This window comes from Haliotis cracherodii, unplaced genomic scaffold, assembly GCF_022045235.1.
Source record: "Haliotis cracherodii isolate W230 unplaced genomic scaffold, xgHalCrac1.p SCAF_12, whole genome shotgun sequence".
Lineage (NCBI taxonomy): Eukaryota > Metazoa > Mollusca > Gastropoda > Lepetellida > Haliotidae > Haliotis > Haliotis cracherodii.
In genome coordinates, this window is record NW_027266267.1 from 10,758,212 (window position 1) to 10,780,757 (window position 22,546).

Sequence of the window (22,546 nt, forward strand, 5' to 3'; positions counted from 1 at the left end):
AATCTATGCTTTTGTACTTCATCGAAAGTGTGTGTGTGAAAAGTCAAATCTATCCTGCGATTGCACATAATGTGTAATGAAATGTTTTCAGATATACACATTGAGTATTATTATTAATATATCACTATAGTCGAATTGATACATTTCCTATTCATTATATAAGCACGACCCGTTTTGTTTCACAGTGTATAAGGGGCGGTCAGGTAGCCTAGTGGTTAAAGCGTTAGCTCGTCACGCCAAAGACCCGGGTTTGATTCCTGACATGGGTACAATGTGTGAAGCCCATTTCTTGTGTCCCCCGCCGTGATATTGCTGGAATATTGCTAAAGGCGGCGTAAAACCTCACTCACGCACTCACAGTGTATAAAAGTATGATACATAAATAAATTGTGGTGTAGATGTCATTTTAAGTTCATAATCTTGATGTTGCTAGTGCTACTATAGCTATAGCAACACGTGGATTAGAAGTGACGAATCCTGATAAAATGAAAGCTCAGAGCATAGCCTAATCGGTATGCTTAATGGCCAAAATGTTTGCAGAGTGTTCTTTTGATACATCATGGATAGCATTATTTTGAAACAGCGGTTGTACGTGTCCAACCCATTTCAATAAGGGAAGTAACTCGTACGTGCATACCACCTACGTTTAATCAATGTACCCGTCGCTAAACTTGTCACATATCTGTATTGAGCGCGACGCCTCTCACACGGACACTGTACGTATGGATCGAGGTCAGCGTGTACTAGCTGTCGCCTACTCTTTCCTTCACAATTCACTCGGCAATGAAACATAATAACCCAGTGACCCATTCAGTAGGTTTCGTTAAGGTTTTGTAGAACGTTCCGAATGTAACGAAATATTTGGTCTTCATTGTTGTGTATTGTCGGTTGTGTATTGTGGCTAAATAATATGATCACAACACTGAAGAACAGGGTCGAATCACCAATTGTCCAATTTCCGTTGCCTACAATATTGCTAAAGCAGCGACTCACTCACTCACTCAATGTTTTCATGTCGTGCCTTGATAGTCGTATCTAATCTTCACTGACTCGTTATCGAAAATGTTTTTTTCTCTTATCCTGCAAAGTTAGGTGGGTCATCTCGCTGAAGAAGATTAGACACAGAGGGAATAATCGGGTGTTTATTAATTAGCTACCGAGTATGTTTATGTTTACTTGTTAATCGTAAATATGTTCTATGGATAAAACAAATGATGAATATCTATTTCAAACATGACAGACGATGATTGACAATGACTGATTTAATACATATGACGAACATAATCTGTCCACGACAAATTCCATATGAGTATAGTAATTGCAAATAATACATTAACACAATCTATCTAAAGAGTTGGCTCTAACAAAATATAATGTTCATCATAATACATATTAAAACGTGAGAAAATTAAATAGGGTTGGCAAAATCTACCCACAACAGCATTGCAAAGAGGGTATTAAGAATATACACACAGGTAGAACATGTTTAATAACCCAACAAACTTGCAAGCATGGACAGAAATATCAGCACATGGTTTTGTTGCTTACATGAGTGAAGTACAATGAGTTTGTTAGTCAGGCACAGAGTGATGTGTGACTGACTGTCGTCAGTATTTATATCTATTCTTCCTGTTACAGATAATTTCATGTTCTGATCAAATATTGATTTGCTATTTTGAACTTTAGTTACTTAGCCTATCCTGACAAAATGCATTGAGACGACATTTGTTATAAAAGGGTTTGTATTTGAAGTCCAGTATGGATAAGACTAAGTTTCCGGTTGCTTGTTTGACACAAATGCATGAGTGTAAGAATACCTGGTACTGTAATTTCATGATAATAAAAACAGATAGTAGGTGTATGCCATCATAACAAGTTATACTGGCCATGGAATATGTTGTAATTAAATTATAAATTTGACTGTTAGCATGTTTAATATATAGGAAGAAGATCGGTTAGTGTTTGATATGACCTTATTTCATGATTAAAATGTATGCAACTTATCACCACACCCACTCACTAAAATATTGCATGTATCGTTTTAAATATACTCAAAAACAAAAGTTCCTGTGACACCAATATTTTAAAGTAAAGTAAAGTTGGTTTTCAATATTGCAGTAAATGTATGGAATTAAGTCACAAAAACGAAACTGCTACAGAAAAGCATGCATTCCATGCAAAAAATGACTTTTATGCAAGTGTAAAAGCATACATGAATGTATTGTGAATAAAACAAATCTTAAGGACACGTCCTCACTTTCCCCCGCTACGGCGCACATTAGAACTGTGTTTGTTCATGTAGTAGTGATTATATACTATAAAAAGCCCTACAAAGCCTTAAATATCCATAGACACTTAGGCCGCTTTATTTCATCAGAAACGTTTATCAAATGTGAAATTAATTCACGCAAAAGACCCCTTCGCTGGATAAATAACTCAGTTGAAAAGCACAGAGCAAGGGCCTAATACTCTAAAAAAATGAGGGGACACATTTTCCAATTTTCTTATTATCCAATCACGTGTGGTAGAGTATCACGGTAAAATGTCATAAAGTGTTTTCATGACATCATCTGATGTTATATTTCGAGGTGGCTCCACACATACATGTAGGTATCCAACCTTATACCGTTATTTGGAAGTGATAAACAGCTATTTGGTACTGGTAAAGTCACATTTAAATTGGCGATGTTGAACTAATAATAGTAGGGGCTTTCCCGGTTTTTGCGCCACGCCTCGTTACACCCCGTTCTCACCAACCGTTTGCGAGCTATTTTTAGCGTGATGCCATCCAGACGCGGCGATCAGTATCCAATCAGAACAGTGGCTCCACCCACTGCTGTCGCAGCACTGTCTTTTACTTTTCACCATACACACACAGACATCCTGTTATGAAAAGGAAATTAAAGTTAATACTGAAGCTCAAATTCAGAATGCATATATGTTAATATATGTTAACGAGGAAGGATGTTAATTCGATAATGTTCATGAATCACAATATTATCAATCAAGAAAGTTTTTCTTGTACTTTTGTCTGCATCTGTCATGGTTATGAGCATAAACTTTTCCAGTAACTTTTGATGAGATTGAAATAACATTTACAAGTTATTGTGTGTTGTGAAAGTTGAGAATCGAATGGATTGGTTCAACGTGATGATGCAAGACAATTAAACGTCCACAGAAACAACATTTGGTGTTTATGGCAACGTTGGCAACAGACGAATGCAGTCAGAGATCATCCTCGGAGTGGCAGGCAACGCATAATCAATAATCGACAAGACAACTGGATTCGAACAACACACCTACAAAACCGATTCCAGCCAGCAACAGTGACTGCAAGAAGCATCCCTCGCCTTCGAAGAATATCTTCACAAACCGTACGTCGTCGCCTAAGATGTGCAGGGATTGTCGCCAGAAGACCCGCCAGACGTCCCATTTTGATAGGAAACCACCATCAAGCACGTCTACAGTGATGCGGAGAGCGTCTACGCTGGACGGCCATGCAGTTGGGACAAGTTCTATTCAGTGACTCACTGAGTCTCGTTTTCACCTCAGCCACAGCGATGGACGGATTCGAGTGTACCGACGTCGGGTTGAACGTTACGTCATCATTGTGTCATGTAAGAAGATCAGTTCGGGATTACAGCAATATAGGGGACCCGTTTGATAGTGGTAGAGGGAAATCTCAAAGGACAGCGCTACCGCGACGAGATCATCGGCGCTTTTGTTCTACCGTTTTGCGTCGTCATGGCCCTGGCATTACCTGTCAACATGACAACGCCCGGCCTCATATTGCTCGACTTTTCAGGATTTTCTTCAACAAAACAACTTGAATGTCATCCCCTGGCCGGCTCGCTCCCCTGTTCTCTCACAAATCGAGTACTTGTGGGATGAGAGGGATCGGCGCCTTCGACGTAAACCACGTGATCCACAGACACTCCAGGAACTTCGAAACATGCTCCAGCAGATATAGACAGAAATCCCACAGGACTTTGTGTGACGAAGATGTGTTGCTTGCATCGCAACCAGAGAATCCTGCAAAAGTGCAAGTCAGTTTGACGTTAGGGCGCTGGTATCCATACTCCATCAATACATCACACATACATTCACACATTCTTGTGGGGAATTGCGCTCAGGCATTCGGCCTGTCGAGCGACCGCTGTAACAAGGCGGCTACCCCACCGCTGAGTTTCCCACTCAGCCTTCCAGCTCAGGAGTTGTTTACAACACTTAAGACCTCACTTAGCAACGCTCTCAAAATGTTAGACATGTGGGGGACGTTTACAAATCAGTGACACACATTACGCCTGATGCAATTCCTTAAATTTGACTTGTACCATTAGTTCCACTTTTTATCGGGTGAGCCGAAGGCTTGCCTTTGCCTTTGCATGTGCTTGTGACGGGTGTCTCTGGTGGGTTAGGCTCTTTGAAATATATTCATAGAAAGAGCATGTGCAATTGTACATCACACATGTGTGAAATGTAGACACCAGGTTTGAGCTGCTGGAATATTGCTCGACATGAAAGGGGAGGGGAAGTCGTCCCTCTTGTCATACAGTCTTCTGAATGGTTATTCGTAACATGCATTCTTGTTTAACTAATGTTTGGCAAAGGCAACAGAAAAAAACAACATTTTAACCTAACATCGAAGTGTTCTAATACGTGTCATGCATTTACAAAATTATGTATGGTACCTTTGCAGAAAGCAAAGACACCTACATGTAATGGCCAGGTTCCATTGTGCATGATCAGATAGTACTTTCATGGGAACTGGACGTCTTGCTGTGAATTTCCTGAAACAAGATATGTCTTAATAGTTATCCGGTTTATATGGAAAAGCAAAGCAATAACACATCGTATAGATATTTCGTCTGTGTAAACATATTTACAGGCATATTTACTGAGTTAGATTACAGATACCGACTTTATGTTATGTGAGGAATGTACGCAAGGCTACAATGTTTGGTACTGTTAATAAATATTGTCTTTGGTGCATGACAAATATTCCTAAATGTATTTTGGCGACAGGGCCTCATGGCCACGTTTCCTCATGATGCTGCAAAAAAAGTATAAGCAGTGTAAGTTCATCTGCTCCATAATTACTCCAAAGTACATATTTTTCTGTGACAAATAAGGTTCCATACCGACTACAAATGACATATAACACATCATGTATATGTTGATCATGAATCACGCTCTAAACCTGAAAAAATCAAAAAAAATCATCCGTACAAACAACGATTCATACCGATTTGGAATGACAATTTCACCTGTTTAAACTTTTAAATATTGAAGCCTATAATTTTGAATAATGCATAACGGTCAATAGTTAATGGGAATGTCACATACATGTAGATGTATTGTACTACCGGTTGGGTACATGTATATAGGTATCCCTCTCTGAAAATAGTTTTTACAAGCGAATTATGAACCTGTTCTTCGGTGCATTAAACCCAGGGTCATTCTCCTTAGCCAACATTCCCAACATGCATTTTACAGCCTGTCACGGTTACCGTAGACACTGAGCTCTATATCAATACCGACACTGCGTTCGTTGAAAGGGAAATGTGTTTCCAATAGTCCAATAGACTAGACTTTGATAAACGGAAAATGTCTAACACTCTTGCTTAACATGATATAAAACGTTGAATTGTACAGTATACAAATTATTAATAGTAGTCCTACAGACGGTATAGTTTCAGTGTAACTTACAACATTTATCCAGGCATAACACACTTGAGCCAGAATCAACATGAGCATACATACAAGTCGTAAGAACCGTTTCGTGGTCCCTCTGGTTTGACTTGGCATTAAAGGCGAGGTTTGTATCTTAGAGTTGCACAGGAATTAAGACATTATAATGACTATTTAAAAACATTACATATGATTCAAATAGTGAAACATATAAGAGTTTGTGTAACTGAGTACAGCGTAAGGTTTTGGCTATTTTGTATGAATATATTTTCATACAACTCTGTGTATATTTATAAGGTTATCAATCACTAAATATGTCAAGCCAAAATGATAGTCCACTTTGAGGTCAATTGTGGATATTGGGGAGATTGGAGCTCACTATCAATTACGATAAACAGGTGCAAGGCAAACTATTTCTTTTGTTAAGATTAGACTAAATAGATACACGTTTGCCTTCGGTTTCAAATAGGATGTAACAAAGTTATGTGCGGAGTTGGCGCAAAGGAAGTTCCAGAGAACTCGAAGAAAGTGAAAGTCAATTCTTATAATGCTAGCTATTTGTTTACCTCGACAGATGCAGATATATATACAACTGTATTACTATCTTTTACACTGACAGCAATACAACTACCAGCTAGATCGCAGAATGAGGTTGTTCATCAACAGGAGACAGTGCCTCGTAATACATTTACATCAAGTACAAGACGTCAACGATAAACGTGACAGGAGAGATTTCGGAAGTTGTTAATGAACCTGTGGCGATTACATGTGTTTGTCGATTGGCCGATCAATGAAAGGTATTTGTTACATAATAGGTTGCTTTAGATTGTCAAGGTCGGTCTAGACACCGATCGAGTCGACACTACAATAGGATCTCGTTTCTTCGTTTTTGTACATTAGGATGGGTCGTAGCGAGAATATTCGTCAACGATCATGCAGTCAAACTCTCTGACTTTTCTCAATTTATGCCAAAACGCTGAGTTCAAGTGTAAGGGTCGAAATGGTCAGAAAGAATGCTGTATTCAGAGAAACCAAACGAGACAAACGTTAGACAGGGTGAAGCCAGTGTCTTGTTTGGCAATCGAAGTGTTGCAGTAAGTTGTTTGTGTTTGCTTTAGTTTAATGTGATCTAGAGTTGATGACTTTGCATTGAAAAACGGAAATAAAAGGCAAACCAATTAATTTCGGTGATCCGGGAACATCTAGTTCTAATAGCGTCTCCCACTGATGCTAAACCGTGCACTATGTATAATTCAATGAGTTGGGAATGCAACGTGTCTGCATTGCCATACATATCCCCATTTTTACTTTTATGTTTCCTCCAAAAATATGTTGTTACATTTTAATACCCTATGGAATACCCTAGCGTCCGAACTATAACGGCCCGTGTTATTACAAAAGAAAAACAACATTTAACTGACAAGATCTGTGATACTCTGATGATGGGCACGTTGCACTACAATAATCTAACAAGGAAAACACATGTGGTGGTTGTGCTGATATAAGTGCCAGCCTCTCATCATCCCCTAGTCAACATATAGAAATATTCGTTCTCCGTCACCATCATCATTACAAACATAATGCATAACATGGGACTCTGGTTGTGTTTTGATATTTAAGGATATTTCTCCAGAAAGTTTACCAGCTAATGACAAAATGGATGATGGACAGGAATTAATTAAACATGGCAAATACAGAGCCCTGCGAGCTCACATAGAACATGGGAAAGACTTTTTAGTCACTTTAGATCAATGTTTAAACATGATCTTAGTAGAAAGAACAACTTCTATTTTTTAAGCACAGAGATAAAAACTGACAGCTGCAAGGGCAATATGTATTCCAAGCACATACGAAAAAAGCAATGTATAATCGCACCTCTGTTGGTTCTTCAGCAGGCATTGGTTTTTCGTGAACCTGAAAACATATTATACATTTAATATTGCAATTGATGCATCATGTAGCTTTAAGTTCCCCAAAATGTAAGTATTGCTGTTTTAAAGGTGACCTGTGTCAAAGGTAAAAAACACTACCTGTGTTGCCATGATGTTTTTATCAGTAAATTTCAATCACAACTCACCAATATCTTCTCTATTTGTTGTAAAATGTTTGTTCTATCCGATGACATTTGTATCAGCGAGCTCCTGTGGTCTGTCATTCCATGCCATGATGTTTGCCATTTGTCATGGTTCAGAATATGGGTGTGCTCAACTTTTTTCTGTGTGTATATATAGTAACCAAATACCTATGACCCCGCAATTACCATCAGGTAGAAACTAAAATAATAGTTAAAGCAGACAAGGCATCAGCTGAGAGCAAAATATGTATTCAAAGCACATACGAAAGAAGCAATGTATAAACGAACCTCTGTTATTGGATCTTTAGCAGGCATTGCTTTTTCGTGAACCTGAAAAGAGATCGTTTAGTGTATCAATTTACTATTGCAAATGATGCATCATATGGCTTGTATATAATCAAAATTATTATAACTGACATTTGCATGTACACCCATGAGTGACACTTGAAATATAGTGGAATACTTGTCTTACAGAATGCTTGAAGTCGATTTGTTTCTATGTTAAGGGCTTCATAAAAGAAGGGAATGCTAGAGTATGCTGGAAAGTTATAGTATGTGAATCCACAAATATATAGTAACCAAAAGCATATGACACTACAATCACAATCAGGTAGAAGACAAACAATTATTAAAACAGACGAGGCTTATGACCCCTGTAATCACAGTCAGCTGGAAACTCAAATGATAGTAAAAGCGGACGAGGCATAAGCTGACAGCAAAATATGCATTCAAAGCACTTACGAAAGAAGCAATGTCTAAACGCACCCCTGGTGGATCGTCATTGCAATGCAATGCATAAACGTACCTCTAGTATTGGATCTTCAGCAGGCATAGTTTTTTCATGAACCTGAAAAGAGAAATTTATTGCATCAATTTAATATTGCAATTGGTGCATCATGTCGCTTCTAGTTCCCCATAATGTTGGCATTGCTGCTCGAAAGCAAATGGTTTCAATCCAAAAGTGGGTGTCAAGCCACTGACGGTTCGTGCCACACTTGTGAACATGTTATCAAAAAAAACAACAACAAAAAACTTCACATTTTTAAAAGTAATCCAATATATGATATACAACGGACAAATGTATCAGAGAAGGTATTTTTTAATCATTAATGTCCAAAGAAGGATGGTAACCATAATTTGTTCCAAGCACCTACGGTATTCGGTAATAACATCAACAGTTTAAATCATGAGTCCCAAGCACGAGAATATGATGACACACATGTTCACTAGCGTATATGGCCACCATGTGCGTTGACAACTGCCACACAATGCCTCCGCATGGACCTTGTGATGCTTGTGAACACATGATTTGGCAGAGGACGCCATTGTTGCTGCAAAATGGTGCCAAGATCTTGCAAATTCTGTTGTTGGTTCTGGAGAGTGCGCATACTTCTGCCAAGAGCATCCCAGACGTGTTCGATGGGATTGAGGTCGGGAGACCTTGACGGCCAGTCCATGACGTTGACTCCAGCATTCTGAAGGAAATTCCTTGTCAAAATTGATGTGTGGGGTCTGACATTGTCGTGTTGGAAGATCAATCCGGGCCCATGTACTGCCATAAAAGGCAGAAGGTCTGGTGCAAGTACCTGGTCGCAGTAAGCAGCAGCGTTGAGGTTGCCACGGATGACAAGAAGTATGGAACGTGCATTGCCACAGAAAGCACCCCACACCATGCCAGTTCCGCCTCGAAATCTGTCAACTTCCTGTAAACAACACTGGGCGTAACGTTCATGACGGCGCCTCCACACCCTCGCCCTACCATCGGCAAATCGAAGATTAAATCGGGATTCATCACTGAAGAGTCCACCGTAAGTGTCGCTGTGCCCACAATTGACGTTGACGTCTGTGGAATTGAGTCAGAATCGGCCCGCAGTATGGCCGTCGTGCTTGAAGGTGAGCAGTTCTCAGAGGGTATCGAACAGTATGCGCACTCAGTCTACCCGTAAACAGTTCATTTCTGGTTCATGGAGCCGTCAAAAATCGGTTACGGAGGTGACGTAAGACAATCGGACGATCCTCTGCATGTGACGTCACACGTGGTCGACCTGGCCGAGGGCGATCAGCGGTAGTTTCCGTTCGTTTGCTGTAGACGCGTCTGTAAATCATAAATAGTCCGTCGACTACAACCCATCGTCCTAGCGACGGACGTTCCCGCCTGCAACATGTCATGGCAAGTTCACGTTGCACATTTGAAAGGTGTGGCATGACAAATGGCTGTAAATACTTTTGTTTTCTTGTGTTGTTCTTTTTTTAATGACTGCTAACAAGTATAGCTGAAAACACGTGCGGTATTATGGCCACGTGACCAATTGCACGTGAAACAGCACTTTTGCCACTATAGTGACTTGGATACATTTAACGTTACTAGGCACATTTATCACAAACTGTCAACTCTAACCCATGACTATCCGGTTATAATTAATCTTAACCAAACTGGGCTTGTCGTAAAAGGCGACTAAAAGAATCGGGTGGTGAGGCTCGGTGACGTAGATGATGCAGTCATCGTCTTGTTATGTGGCATTGTATTGTTTTGTTACATTGTTTCTGTTGAGATTCGGTAGACGCTCGTTGCTTAATGCTTGGGAAATTATCAGTGGTCAGGAAATTATTTGTATTGTTTAGCAAACTATATGATTTTTTTTTTGTAATACATGTGTTGATTGTGTACCACTTGTTGGTTGTTTGTTGTGTTCTTTTACGTACAGATTTATTGGTTAACATATTTGTTTTCAATTAGAGACTCGATACGTAGCAGTGTCCCAATTGCGGAGATCGATGCTCATTATGTCAGTCACCTGATTGTCTTGTCCAAACAGTTTAAAGACCGCCGTCATTGCAGTTTTGGTAAATAAATACCCTCTGCTAGAAATGAAAATGTCCGAACAAGCTTTAACTTTGTTTTAACTCACATAAACAGTATTTATTCAATAATGCATCGGGTAACATGCATGTGAATCAGTTAAAGTATGTACGGATAATTCACACAGGACGAGCAATAACATACTGGGTTCCTGTATAATATATACAGACAGAAAATGTCTCGCGGGTGCAATGGTTGGACAATAGTTACGATATTTAAATATTAACATAATTCCTAGTAGTGAATAAAGTGCGCAAACTGTAACTGTCCGTCTGTCCTTCATCGCAAATATATGAAAATGTGCATGATTGTAAGGAGTTTTATATTGTTCCCAAAAAGAATTTTATCTGTAAATGTCTTATTAAATTAATAACGGACATGATGAGGCTTAAAGGGGATAAGCGTGTCACAACTGTATAATCGCTTTAATTCTTATCCTTTATCAGCGTGTCACTATAACATTAACAACTAATGATTTTATTAAATTTTAGATGAATATACCTTATTTGAAACTTTTACACTTGATTAACTTCCCCGGATATTTCGAAAGGTTTAGATGCATAACGTCTTAGGCTCAAAGTATTGTAACAAATGGTCTTACCTCAAGTCCATTTCAGCACCATATTTTAGTCACAACTAGTGAAAGATCAGAAGATTATTTTATCAAATCGGTATCACAACATTGCTTTTCAGGGAACGCTTGTCAGCGATGAATATTTCAGGGTAGTTGCTATCTTACCTTCTGTCATCACCAGATCATCCTCAAGGGACATTCATCATACCTTAACTTAAGTATTGTCTTTAATAAATAAAGGTATACTGATTCACGAACAAGTTGTCTTTACCTAAGCTTTACAGTCTAAAGCACTTGCTTAATCCAAGTAAATGGAACGTCGACACGCCAATGAAGATGTTACTTCCAAATATGTCGCAAACAAATCTTTTTCTTATATTTTTATAGAGGTAAGCAATTTAAAACGTGCAAGTTATAATTAATTAATAAACATCACTTTCTTTTCCCAAAATACGGTTTGAACTGGCCGTGACGATAGGGGCAATCATATTATGTTATATGGGCTCTTTGATTGGGTTTGGAATTCAATTGATTGATGTATTCAAAAGAAAATGTGATACGGTGTGGTTTAAGATATGTCTTATCATGATCAACGCTTTGAAGAGCAAAGACAGTGTCTTAGACCTTGATAAATGATTCAATCGCGTATTTGAGGTTGTTTTAACAAGCCCCACAATAAATGATTGGGCCACTGCTAAGTTTAGAACGGATACGTGATCTTGGGTTGACTGATCTCCTACCTACTATGAATTAGAAACAAATTTGAAGAATCACAGTACCTACAGACAGTTTGCTTTAAGGTACTTTATACGTGGCAAGAAAGTAAGACGGTGGCAATATGTATACCCAAGAATGTGGCTTCCTTTATTGGGGATGCCAACAAGCTATAATGCTGGGTCACAATGTGCTCATCTCGAACACAAGCAGTTACGGAGATGTGACCTTTAGCCTATACATATATCACGAATTTTTACCTCATAGCTTTGTTCCAATTAAAACAAGCAAGACTAATACGTACTAATATTATGTAGGTTGCACGAATTAGTTAAGGCATTGTTTGCCATGACGATCAATAGAACACCTGCGATAACATTATCAATACCCATGAAAAATATCGAACCTGGTATTTGCAATTACATCCTAGCGAAGCACTGATTTGGAATTCGGAGATACACTTGACATAAATAAGACTTTAACTAGATATGTTTCCATATTCCGATGTTCTAAAACATAGGGATTCCTGAATTTACCGGCAATAAACGTATCTGCATGCATTGTTATTAAGCAAACACAATACTAACCAGTCAATAGACAAATGCAACTGAATTCTCAAGATAACGCAATCACAACCACAAACTCAAAGAATAGTAAGAGTCCCTAAGTGCACAGACGGAGGAATTAATCTATAGAATTACCTGTATTTGTGAATCGTCAGTCTCCATGGGTTTTGGAACCTGGAAAGAGAATTGATTTTGTATAAATTCAATATAAGAACTGATGCATCGTATGGGGTTTACATTTGATCTCGGATATAACTTCTATTAACAGACTTATAATCATTGTATGGCAAAAGAAGTGGTGTCACAGATTTGTTGAGTGAAGCGTTTGCCTACATGGCTTAGTAAGAATGTGATTTACTTTACACCTTTATCGGTCACAAACATCCGCTAAGGTATGGCATTCCGCATTTACTCGTCTCACAAATGTTTACCTGATTGTTGGGATTCCGTTTGAACCAAGGAAGACACCTAATTATACTGCACATCTGAAATGAGAACAAAAATGCAGATGAGGCATTTGCTGACAGCAAAACATATATCAAAAGCACAGACATAGGAAGGAATTCATACAATTGCCTCTACTTGTAAGAGGCTGCGCCCCTGAAAAGAGAAATGTTATTGTGTAATTCGAAATTAGAATTGATCCATCGTATGTCATTTGAATTCCGAATAATATAAATTTGGCAGTTTGAAAGCAATGTGATCCAAACCTAAGGTCGGCATGACACTGGCGACTCGATGTTATCAGATATTATCAACATTAATCAGACATATTATACCTGGCATTTGCAATTAGAACAATAAGGGAATTTGATCTCGATGTAAAGCATTGGCTGAGGTGTTGGCTCCTGCATAAATCCGTACGACAAATATTTACAAATTTAGTACCACGTGAAACAATCACGATTGATGCAATGTACGAAGCACAACTTTTGTTACGAGATTGGTTTAGTGTTTATTTATTTCTACCTTACATCCATCGTTTTTGTTTCTTAGATTCTTGACTAATAGGAGGACGATGATAACGACCATAGCGATGATTACGATCCCCATGACTATTGCAGCTGTGGAGCCCGTTTCGTCACTGCCAAAACTGTCATCTAAAAGAGTAATATCATTTCATCATTGTATTACATTAGGCATTGGAAAGGTTGCTTTAATTGTTTTTGAAAAAGGTACGTAGATATTGTGACATTGTTTTCTATGTTTGAAACAAATCTAAGTTATTACGTGCACATGCAGAATAACAACATCCTATTCGTTTCTAAAACATAACCTTGTATAATGCGTCCAATGTAAAAGATATTTGGGGGCATGTCGGAGTCAACAATTACATTATTTATTATATATTCCTACCACAGTGTCACAAGCTTCCGTCTTGGACAGAGAGATCAACAATATGGAAATGATCTGTCTCTAACTGGTGGAATGTTCTTTCCATTGCCTAAGATACCATCAATTATTCAGTCTTCAGGGACCGACCATTTGTAGCTGTAACTGAAATAAAATTAATCTCGATACAAAATCCTAGCCCCGCCCCAAACCCTTCTCAGAATATCAAATGGTTGGTTCCTAACATGAAAAAACCTATAAATATGCTGGTTTTAATAATCTAATATGTTTAACATAAATGGTTATCGTACATATGCACCTCGTACCTAGTAGTTGAACACCTTCACACAAAAGCGGCTGACGATAGTTTCCACATTCGAAGAAGAGCTTCACAATCCCGAAATGTGAAGCTGTCATACGTTGTTTGACGACAAAATATTCCTTTGTAGTATCATTAACGGTTACATTGAAGAGTGTTATATCATTCTTCCCCATCTTTAACAGAAGCGAGGCAGCAACAGAGCAGTAATATCTTGGAGTTGAAATATTCAGTAACAGATCCTCGCCAATGCGTAAGGAACTAGTGTCCCGTGAACTTGATATTTGGCATGCTGGTATACCTGTAATTAAATGGGATACTATTCTGATGCATATTTAACGACATCCTTTTTGCAACACCAATAACTTTCTGAAAAGGCTAAAGAGACAACAGTGGTGAGTCTTTTTCAAAAAGGCACAGACACCAGACTAATATTATATCAAAAACATCATGTCGGTGATCAATGAAGAGGGTCGTCTTAAATGAATGTGATAACTGTGACTGATGCATTCATCGTGCATATGCTGCACACTCTGTGTAGTCAACCGCTAGTCGCAGCGTGTCAAGCGACCAATACAACGTTCGAGTGCCAACAACTGGAAAACCAGGTCTAGGAAGATTTTTTTTGGAATTTGGGAATATTACAGAGCCGGGCACATGGTTTGGCCTCTGATTTTACAACTAATAACCGTTCGCTGACATACTTAATGTCATGGAAAACACCCACGTGTTCTGACAAGAACGAACATACAAAATATATGTATCGCCATTCAACTTTGCGAATTCCTAAAAGCGACCCTAGTTTCGTTATCACGCACTGATCCATGTACTATTCCAAATGTATCATTCCAATAAAATAACTGACGTTGTTTTACATATTAACTGTGTGACGCGTCAAGAAGTTCAGATGCTTAGAAATAATCAGTTGAATCGAAATCGTATTATGTTTGTTTTCTGTGATGGTGATTCCTATATTGGACAAACATATACACTTTCTCTTAGACGATAGATATTGAAACTATTTTAACTTATGAATCAGAACAAACAATCGTGTTAAAATGTTGGACTGGCAGATGGTCATTCTGTACCTATGGGGGCGGTAGAGTATTCTTGTGGTTAAATCGTTCACTCGTCACGTCGAAGACCAGGGTTCGATTCCCGACATGAATACAATGTGTGAAGCCCATTTCTGGTGTCCCCCGCCATTATATTGCTGGAATATTGCTAAAAGCGGCGTAAAATCAAACTCACTTTCTCACTCACTCACTCACTCACTCTGTACTTACGGCCATGTAAAACTGTAACGCCTCCACAGGAAATAGTCCTACTCTTTTGGCAGATTAATACCAGTCGTACATCCCCAAAGTGTTCTTTTGTCATATTTATTTCTTTGATAGCAATGATATCTGTTGGGCCAGTCACCTGTGCAGCTGTAGACAGTGTCTGCCGAACGCTCCCGACAAGGAGTGAAACGTTGGAAGCTACAGAGCAATAGTAGTTCTGGATGGTTACTGTCACTGATATCTTCCCATACAGGAGAACTGGACAGGTGTCAACGGTTATGCTGCATGGTGGCTTCTCTGAAAATTGTTATACATAACAATCTAACATAAAACACTCTGGTAGGAATTTTATCGGACATTCACACTCTACAACTAGTTTTATACAATTTGCTGCATGCAACACATGGTATGCCACTTGTACGTGAGTTGTCAAAAGAAGCACATGCTCTATTTGCATACGACAAATTGTATGAACGCAGCCAATCAAAACGCGTATGAAATCACGTGGTATTTACACGTCCATTTGTAAAACAATGGCGACTCCGTTGCACGTCAAAAACTTCGGCTTTTCGGTATCCAAAGTTGTACCACTAAAGGGCCTATTAAAATTAGGTACGAAGAATAACACTTTAATATTTTGACAGTTTCGTCGTTCTCATTCTCAGGTTCAACTGTTCACATAGTTATTTGAAACGGCAGGCCATGTGACTGTACACTGTAGGCCCAGATGAGATTAGGTCCATTATACGTTTCTAATTTTTTTAAAACACCTCACATACAAATATACGTCACAGTTTTGGATTCTGTGGCACAGTATCTGTTATGCGATGCCTTTAACATCTATTTTAATGAAAATATATGTACAGCAAGCGACATAGGAAAATAGCATATTGGTTATTCTGTACTCTAGGTCATATCGCATATTACAAACATGATGACCATCTTATTAACTGTAAATGTACAGGCTGAATATGCGGATGCAATATGATAATAGTATGTTCTGCTTCTTATTTTGAGCACTTAAAGAATATACTTGGAAATGGAGGAATATTACCCTCGTTGAGTAAAATACTCTTCTGAACTTACCGATTTTCGTAACACCACCACAGGTAAAAAGCGTACTATTTGAGCTGATTAATTCCAATCTCACATACGCATAGTCTGTTAGTGTCATATTTATTTCGGTAGAAGCAGTGACGTTTTCAGGTGGCTAAACGGTGGCTCCTGAATGCTCCGGACAAGAGGTGAGAATTTAAAAGCTTCAGAACAAAAGTAGTCCAGGATGCTTGTCGTATGAGGCGACTAACGGGACCAGGTGGTCAAGCTCGCTGACTCAGTTGATGCATGTCTTCGTATACCAATTGCGTGGATCGATGCTCATGATGTCAATCACTGGATTGTCTGGTCAGTACTCGATAATTTACAGACGGCCGTCAAATAGCTGGAATATTGCGGCGTAAAACAACAAACAAACTGTACATGTCAGGGATATCTCATCATGTAGTTGAACTGATCATGTCTGACCATCATGAATAATAAGATGTGTTTGAACGCAATTTGTACATTTTGAAAAATGTCACGGTCATTCGTTCACCCCAAATAATCATCAACCTTGCAAAGTACTTACTTTCAGCAACAACAAGACGACTATAAACAAAGTTTTGGTCCGCGTCAGCACACCCCCATTGTCCTGCATGTCCCTGTTGTACACGCAGTATCGTTAGTTCAGTGCAAGATGAGTTTATAGGAACTGCCTGGAATCCGCTGACAGATGTGCAGGCCGTTACTGTACACTGTGGACTGTTCCCAAATGGAGCCTTGTAAATGATGTTAGAGAAGGCTTGAGATGTAGAGCAGGTCAAAGTAGTAAGCTCATTCAGGTAGGATTCCTCGGGGACCTGGATTTGGACCGTACCTGTGAGAAGGAACAGGAATATAACAACATAAACTTGAATGCCTTATTTGATGCGAGTAATGTATAATGAGTGTGAGTGAGTTAAAGTTTAGCGTCACTCATGTATAATGAGTGTGAGGCAGTTAACGTTTAATGTCACTAATGTCAAATGAGAGTGAATGAGTTAAAGTTTAGCGTCACTAATGTATAATCGGTGTGAGTGAGTTAAAGTTTTACGTCACTTATGGATAATGAGTGTGAGTCAGTTAAAGTTTAACGTCACTAATGTTTAATGAGTGTGAGTCAGTTAACATTTAGGGCCACTAATGTATAATGAGTGTGAGTAAGTTAAAGTTTAACGTCACTAATGTATAATGAGTGTGAGTCAGTTAACCTTTAGTGTATCAACTGTACAGTGAGTGTGAGGGAGTTAACATTTAACGTCACTGATGTATAATGAGTGTGAGTGAGTTATGTTTAACGTCACTTATGTATAATGAGTGAGAGTCAGTTAGGTTTCCTGTCACTAATGTTTAAAAAATGTGAGTGAGTTAACGTTTACTGTCACTAATGTATATTGAGTGTGAGTGAGTTAACGTTTACTGTCACTAATGTATAATGAGTGTGAGTGAGTTAACGTTTAACGTCACTTATGTATAATGAGTATGAGTGAGTTAACGTTTAATGTCACTTATGTATAATGAGTGTGAGTCAGTTAAAGTTTAACGTCACTAATGTATAATGAGTATGAGTCAGTTAACCTTTAGTGTATCAACTGTACAGTGAGTGTGAGTGAGTTAACATTTAACGTAACTTATGTATAATGAGTGTGAGTGAGTTAAGTTTAACGTCACTTATGTATAATGAGTGAGAGTCAGTTAGGTTTCCACTAATGTATAAAACATGTGAGTGAGTTAACGTGTAACGTAACTAATGTATATTGAGTGTGAGTGAGTAAACGTTTACTGTCACTAATGTATAATGAGTGTGAGTGAGTTAACGTTTAACGTCACTTATGTATAATGAGTGTGGATGAGTTTAAGTTTAACATGACTAATGTATAATGAGTGTGAGTTAACGTTTAACGGCACTTATGTATAATGAGCGTGAGTGAGTTAAAGTTTAACGTCACTAATGTATAATCAGTGTGAGTGAGTTAAAGTTTAGCGCCACTTATGTATAATGAGTGCGAGTCAGTTTCCGTTTAATGTCAATTATGTATAATAAGTGTGAGTGAGTTAAAGTTTAACGTCATTTATGTATACTGAGTGTGAGTGAGTTAAAGTTTAACGTCACTAATGTATAATGAGTGTGAGTGAGTTAAAGTTTAACGTCACTGATGGATAATGAAGACATATATGTTTGCGTGCATACATTCAAATATTTTGAACCGTTATGTTCGGGTTGTTACAGCACTAATGTTGTGTCTGTATAGATGTATTGATTTCATAGCATTTAATTGATTGACCAAGCAATTTCGTTTGCCTTCACGTTTCTATAAACTTGAAATGAAAGGCCACATCCGCTAGCGGACTAATGATTGGCTGATAATCGAGTGTGGCTACAGTTTCTGTGTGTGTTTCAATGACAATAGCAATCTGTGAAGTAAGAATTGTTGAATTGTTCTTAAAAATTGAGTTGAATATATTGTTTCGATTCCAGAGTTATATACGTACAGACGGATGTACACACGTTGCATTATCAGCTCCCTCCATAAACGCAGCTCAAGTCTTAAATACCTTTCCAAAATTATCTCCCCTCCAAAAATAATAAATAAATAATTTGTCTGAAGGAAATGATGGATTTCCAAGAAAAATATATATTTTGGGCTCCTTTCACAGACCCATATTGCGTGTTTTGAATCTCTGCGCTATAGAAATATCTCGTCTCCAAAACTATAATAATGTTTCATTGAAATAGTGATGGTCAAACGTATAAAGCATACAAATGATAGGACAGTACTGTACCGAGGCGTGGTTCTGTGAATGTGTCAATTATCCTGAAACATGAGTCCGGTTTGAAATGCCAGCAACTACGTTATATGACTATTCAAAGACGTCATATCAAACCGGATAGTGCCGATGAAATCATCAGCAAGTATATGGATTTACTGCCTATAGATATGACATGACCATCACTGTAGTATCAGTCCTCCTTTAAATACATTGCATACGTTTCATTTAAATTTGAACCAATGGTAATAATTTCGACAGATTCATGCCGAATCAACAACAACAAAATTAAGTAAATTTAGTACAGCGAGAGAAACATAAAGATTGCCACGCAAAATGACTTTGTAAAGATGGATTGAATGGACGTGACGGTGGAGTTTATAGTTCCTGCTTAATAATCATTGCTTCTCGACTTAAGACAGACAAGGAATCTATGTGGTGTTTGAGTTTTAATAATGCTGCTACACAATATATGTATTGAGAAAACGCTAATTTGACGTTTAATGTGATCGAACTCTCAGCTTAATGCTGTTCTTTGAATTAGTGCTCCACCTGAACACAAGTGTATAGCAAGTTGGATGGCGTTGGGGTTTAACGCCGCTTTGAACAATATTTCAGTTATGTCAGTTGTGTCAGTCGAATGTGCGAGGAAAGCATAACCGATGCAGTTCTTAATAGCAGTTTACTACTTTAGTAAAATCCACAAACACGCTTTCAGGAACTCACAAACAGGCAAACACACTCAGGCCGAATCTCGGACTAGAACCCACAATCATAGGTTTCTGGCACGCCTAGGGGACGCAACTCTAGACAGCGAATTACAGTGCGTTCGCCGTCTTGGCCACCCGTGGTCGTGAACAAGAAGGTATTTTGAGAGCCAGGTAATGTATGGCATCATATTAATATGTCATATTTACAATAAAAGTCTGAAATTATAGCCCTATAACGTACTAATGCTGCCGCCCTAACCGGTACCGTCTATATCGCAAAAAAAAAAAAAAAGCCTGTTGTGTCAAATGTTTTAGGGATGATTTTTTTATCATATTTTGTCAATCGGTTGGAAACATTGCTACTGTTTTGCATTCGGTTATCGAAACGCTAGCTGTGTATGCATATTGATAATAGTATAACAGTTCAAATCAGACAAAAAATAATTTTGCAAAAATATTGATGCATTGAAAATATTATAATAACAAAAATCTGTGCGTGCTTTGTGAGATGGTTGTTTTGTTGCATTTCCCGTGCTGGCAAAAACAGTGTTCTCGTCGTAATCGAAATACGAACAAGGTGAAACTAGTCGCATGCATGATGAGGGAACAAGATAAAGCAATGCATGGTGTGTGAGTGAGTGAGTGAGTTGGGTTTTACGCCGCCTATAGCAATATTCCAGCAACATCACGGCGGGGAAAAAAAGTGACTTCGTGATTTGTCATACATCATATATAATATCATATACACAAAGATAGAAACTTACTGTCTGCGACATGCATTGTGACGTTTGCCAGGACGTAGAGGACAAGGACAAGTCTGTTGATGGAAGTATTCATCTGTCAACATAAGACACGTAATAGGTATTAATAACTGCCACCATGCGACCTGACATGTTTTACACGTACACAAAACTCGCACATTGCCAGGATAATATCATTTTCAACCAGGCAAATACAGAATACACGAAATGATTCATGTTGAAATGAATTACAGGTATCTCAAATACGTATAACTATAGGTATCTGCAATTACTGATATCTTAAAAAAAAATTGCTGAGAACCAACATTCGATTTTTGATATCGTTTTATGATTTAAATATATCACACATTCATATTCTTTATTAAAATCAGTAATTCAAATCCTGAAGAGCGAGAGAGACAGAGAAGGCCAGAGAGGGAGGGGAGAGAGAGATGAGAGAGAGATGAAGGTGCAAAGAGAGAGATAAATATGGAGAAAGAGAGAGAGGGAAGAGTGAGAGAGAGAAAGGGGGAGATAGAGAACAGAGAGAGGGAGAGATAGGGAAAGAGGAGGGGGAAGAGAGAGAGGGGAGAGTTAAAGAGAGAGAAAGGGAGGATGCCGGACACAAAGGAGAGAGAGAGAAGGGAGAGATAGGGAGAGAGGGGGAAAGGGATAGACGGGATAGTTACAGAGAGATAGCAAGAGAGGGTGAGAGAGAGAAAAAGAGAGAGAGGGGAAAAGAGAGTGAGCGGAGAGAGAAAAAAGAGAGAGAGGGGGACAAAGAGAGATAGATAGTTCAAGAGAGAGAAAGAGAGGGGAGAGAGAAGGAAAGAGAGGGAGAAGGAGAGAGAGAAGAGAGAGTGGGAGAGATAGAGAGGGACGGGGAAAGAGAGAGAGAGGGGAGAGTTCCAGAGGGAGAGAGAATGGGTGAGGGAGACGGAGAGAGAGAGAGAGAGAGAGAGAGAGAGAGAGAGAGAGATAGAGAGAAAGAGTGAGGGGAGAGAGAATAGAAAAGGGAGGGAGGGAGAGAAGAGACAGAGGGAGAGATAGAAAGAGGGGGAAGAGAGAGAGGGAGGGGAGAGTATGAGAAAGAGAGAGAGAAGGAAAAAGAGCGAGGTGAATAGAGAGGGGAAGAGAGAGAGAGAAGGAAAGAGAAGGAGAGGGAGAGCTACAGAGGGAGAAAGACAGGATGAGGGAGACACACAGAGAAAAGGAAAGCGAGAGAGAGGGGGAGAAAGTTAAGAAGAGAGAAAGAGAGGGTGAGAGAGACAAAGAAGAGAGACGAGAGAGAGAGAAGGAAATAGATGGGACAGAGAGAAGAGAGAGGGAGAGTTAGAGAGAGTTAGAGGAAGAGATAGAGAGAGAGTAGTCCTGGATGGCTACTGTACAGGTCAGGGATATCATATCATGTACACCTGGCTGGCTACTGTACACGTCAGGATATCTTATTATGTAGTCCTGGATGGCTACTGTACATGTAAGGGATATATCATCATGTAGTACTGGATGGCTACTGTACAGTCAGGGATATATTATTATGTAGTACTGGATGGCTACTGTACAGTCAGGGATATATTAGTATGTAGTCCTGGATGGCTACTGTACAGGTCAGGGATATCTCATCATGTAGTCCTGGATGGCTACTGTACAGGTCAGGGATACCTCATCATGTAGTTCTGGATGGCTACTGTACAGGTCAGGGATATCTCATTATGTAGTACTGGATGGCTACTGTGTAGGTCAGAGTGGCTCATCGTGTAGTCCTGGATGGCTACTGTACAGGTCAGGGATATCTCATTATGTAGTTCTGAATGGCTACCGTACAGGTCAGGGATAT

General features: G+C 38.9%; 2 protein-coding genes across 2 annotated transcripts in view; both read right to left on the reverse strand.

Annotated features, from left to right (window-relative positions):
* The window catches only part of LOC139456997 (zonadhesin-like), a 387,647-nt gene that overhangs the window by 173,143 nt on the left and 191,958 nt on the right, over positions 1-22,546 (reverse strand). The gene's annotated exons all lie outside the window — the stretch shown is intronic.
* LOC139457980 (uncharacterized) lies at positions 4,746-20,806 on the reverse strand. The gene is made up of 12 exons (XM_071239308.1): positions 20,734-20,806; positions 17,041-17,328; positions 15,417-15,710; positions 14,129-14,431; positions 13,449-13,579; positions 13,056-13,079; positions 12,911-12,964; positions 12,615-12,653; positions 8,571-8,612; positions 8,054-8,095; positions 7,567-7,605; positions 4,746-4,790 (listed from the first exon to the last, which is right to left on the reverse strand). Exons 1-12 carry the CDS (start codon positions 20,804-20,806, stop codon positions 4,746-4,748), a joined length of 1,374 nt encoding a protein of 457 aa, XP_071095409.1.

Excerpts from the sequence above, each read along its gene's own strand:
- LOC139457980 (XM_071239308.1), bottom strand. The coding sequence starts at position 20,806 with ATGAATACTTCCATCAACAGACTTGTCCTTGTCCTCTACGTCCTGGCA. Across the intron at positions 12,965-13,055 it reads GCAGCCTCTTACAAGTAGAG|ATGTGCAGTATAATTAGGTG; the intron begins GCAATTGTATGA and ends TTCTCATTTCAG. Across the intron at positions 8,096-8,570 it reads CTGAAGATCCAATACTAGAG|GTTCACGAAAAAGCAATGCC; the intron begins GTACGTTTATGC and ends ATCTCTTTTCAG.